Here is a 2500-nt window from a genome sequence, read left to right as displayed (position 1 = left end):
TAGTTTTTTTAAGCAGGGACCTCCTGACCTATTGTGTTATCCTGCGTTATTTGATGGAAATGTGTTTGTTGTGCTGGTTTTTGTCTCTCCCCTCCATTTTACTTTATAATTATACTTCAGTCACTCATGCAGACATCTCCGGGGTGCAATGCTTTGATCCACATCAGCAGCCTCTAAAGAGAATGGGGTATGAATAAACCATTATTGTTGCATGGGTACAGGTGGGTAAGGTTAGGGACGCAGGGACAGAGAGCGATGTCCAGTATGTGAACCTTGCAAATGTAAGAATTCTTGAAACCACCTCTCACAGAGAGCAAAGAGGATTTAGTATGCGATCCGTAATCTCTTTACATTTAGGATATCTCCTGCTATCCCCCTTCTCACAAAATATAGAACCTGTGGCCCTCACTTCTATCATGACCATGGAGTCAAACTAATATTAACAATAATTGTAATATTACCTGGAGTTGCTATTTTGAAAGTTGACAAAGAAACCTTAAATCTGCAGAAATGCAGTCAGGTTTCCTATACGTTTTTCTTTTCTTCAAAAGGATCGTCACTGTAACTGGTGCAACAAGATTGTAATCTGGACTACAAGGTTAACTGCTGCTTTGTATAACTCAACAGTACCCTACTACAATAATAAAATGCTGCAGGTAGAACAAAGACATCCCCTCTCAGTGCCCACGCTAATTCCCTTTAATCATCTGCCCACAGTGAGGCACCAGACTGTGAAAAGTAGCTTTTCCGACTATAGTTACATGGGTTAGAGGGCAGCTAAGTCAATATGCAGTCAAGATGTTGGTCTACAAATCTGGTGCATTTTAACCCCTCGTGGCAGCAAAAGGGGCTTTGCTGTCCTTTCTATAACAAGGAGTTTATGGGAACAAAGGGGAAGAGAGGTTTTGGCCCATCCAACATGTGTGTCGTTTCTGACTGCAGGTTTGCGCCATCCAAGTGAAGAACACGGGTAAGATGTACGCCTGCAAGAAGCTGGACAAGAAGCGGTTGAAGAAGAAGAACGGAGAGAAGATGGCCCTGCTGGAGAAGGAGATCTTAGAGAAGGTGCACAGTCCCTTTGTGGTCTCCCTGGCCTACGCTTATGAGACCAAAAGCCACCTGTGCCTGGTGATGAGCCTCATGAACGGAGGCGACCTCAAATTTCACATCTACAACGTTGGGGAGAGGGGGCTGGAGACCAAGAGGGCCATCTTCTACTCTGCTCAGATCTGCTGTGCGATCCTGCACCTACACTCCCTTAACATTCTCTACAGGGACATGAAGCCAGAGAACGTTCTCATGGATGACAATGGTAACTGCCGGCTGTCTGACCTGGGCCTGGCCATTAAAGTCATAGAAGGCAAAACCATCAACCATCGGGTAGGTACCAGGCTGAGCCACTGGCTGTTGATACTCTTGGGTGTGGAGGAGGAGAGGGGACTGAGCTATTTTTCTCTTGTATTATGAGAGCAAGCCCTAATTCTTTCGGATTTGTCCTTCGCTAAAGACCTTATGTGGCTATTTAATTTTAACGGGCAGATGGTAAGCAGATTTTCTTAATTAACCATTTGAGGGCTACTTAGCTCTGAGTTTACAGAATGTATGTCATGTGTATGTGTGCTTGTGTGTAAATGTGTACAAATGTGTGTTTACATCACTTTGTACGGCTTGACGTGTAACACTTTTTGGGGGTGATTTTTCAGAGTCTACAAAAACTGTCCAAACCGGGTGCAAATACCCCAGATTTATCAAAGAAGAAAGTTGCATTGGTTTCAATGGAAATGTTTTCTCTTGATAAATCTGTTGTGGTTTTCTACCCGGGAGACCTTGATAAATAAAGGACTTAGAGGACATTATGACATCATGATGTCCCCCGAGAAATCGTAACACAAATAAAAAAGATGGGAGCAGCGCAACAAATGTAGTGAAGTGAGAGATAGGTGAAGCGCAAATATATAAAGGTAGTTTGGGGCACGTAGGACACATAGATGCCAAGAGACTAGCTGGATATAGTAACAAAAAGAATAGTCCACAGCTCCAATGTTGCAAAAGGTACAAAAGGCTTCCAGTTTATTTCAGCGACATTACAGACATCAGGAAACAAACCAGTCAGGTCCCCCGAACCTGCCTCACCCCATACTTACCCCATACTTACCCCATACTTACACAGCATACTGAAACGTAATGATAATTTATTCATGAAATCAATGATTGATTTTCAGCCTGAAGGTTTTGACCATTTACCAATAAGAGATGCTCAGTGGAGCTCCCTTCTGTTCTCACACACAGGCAGAAAGAGGTACAATAAGTGTACCTGGTACTGGACATAATTAATAGTTACAGACACAAGGGCTGCCAAGTGTCCAGTATTGAACTGGGACTGTTCTGTATTTGGACACTGTCCAGTAAAAAATTAGAGATAATACTGGACATGTGTGTGTCCGGTGTTACCTCTCTGGAAATAGTGACCTGACCAGCTTGAGGGGGCCACAGGATTTCC

General features: G+C 43.5%; 1 protein-coding gene across 1 annotated transcript in view; it reads left to right on the top strand.

The window, feature by feature from the left end:
- The window catches only part of GRK7 (G protein-coupled receptor kinase 7), a 3307-nt gene extending 813 nt beyond the window's left edge, over positions 1-2494 (top strand). Inside the window, exon 2 of the mRNA XM_075582903.1 lies at positions 943-2494. Within this exon, the coding sequence (XP_075439018.1) occupies positions 943-1467 (525 nt within the window). The 3' untranslated portion in view covers positions 1468-2494. The remainder of the gene's footprint in view (positions 1-942) is intronic.
- The last annotated feature ends 6 nt before the right edge of the window (positions 2495-2500 follow it).

Source organism: Ascaphus truei, unplaced genomic scaffold (assembly GCF_040206685.1).
Source record: "Ascaphus truei isolate aAscTru1 unplaced genomic scaffold, aAscTru1.hap1 HAP1_SCAFFOLD_2714, whole genome shotgun sequence".
NCBI lineage: Eukaryota > Metazoa > Chordata > Amphibia > Anura > Ascaphidae > Ascaphus > Ascaphus truei.
The sequence above is the reverse complement of the archived record's forward strand: the minus strand, read 5'-3'. Positions and strand labels throughout refer to the sequence as shown.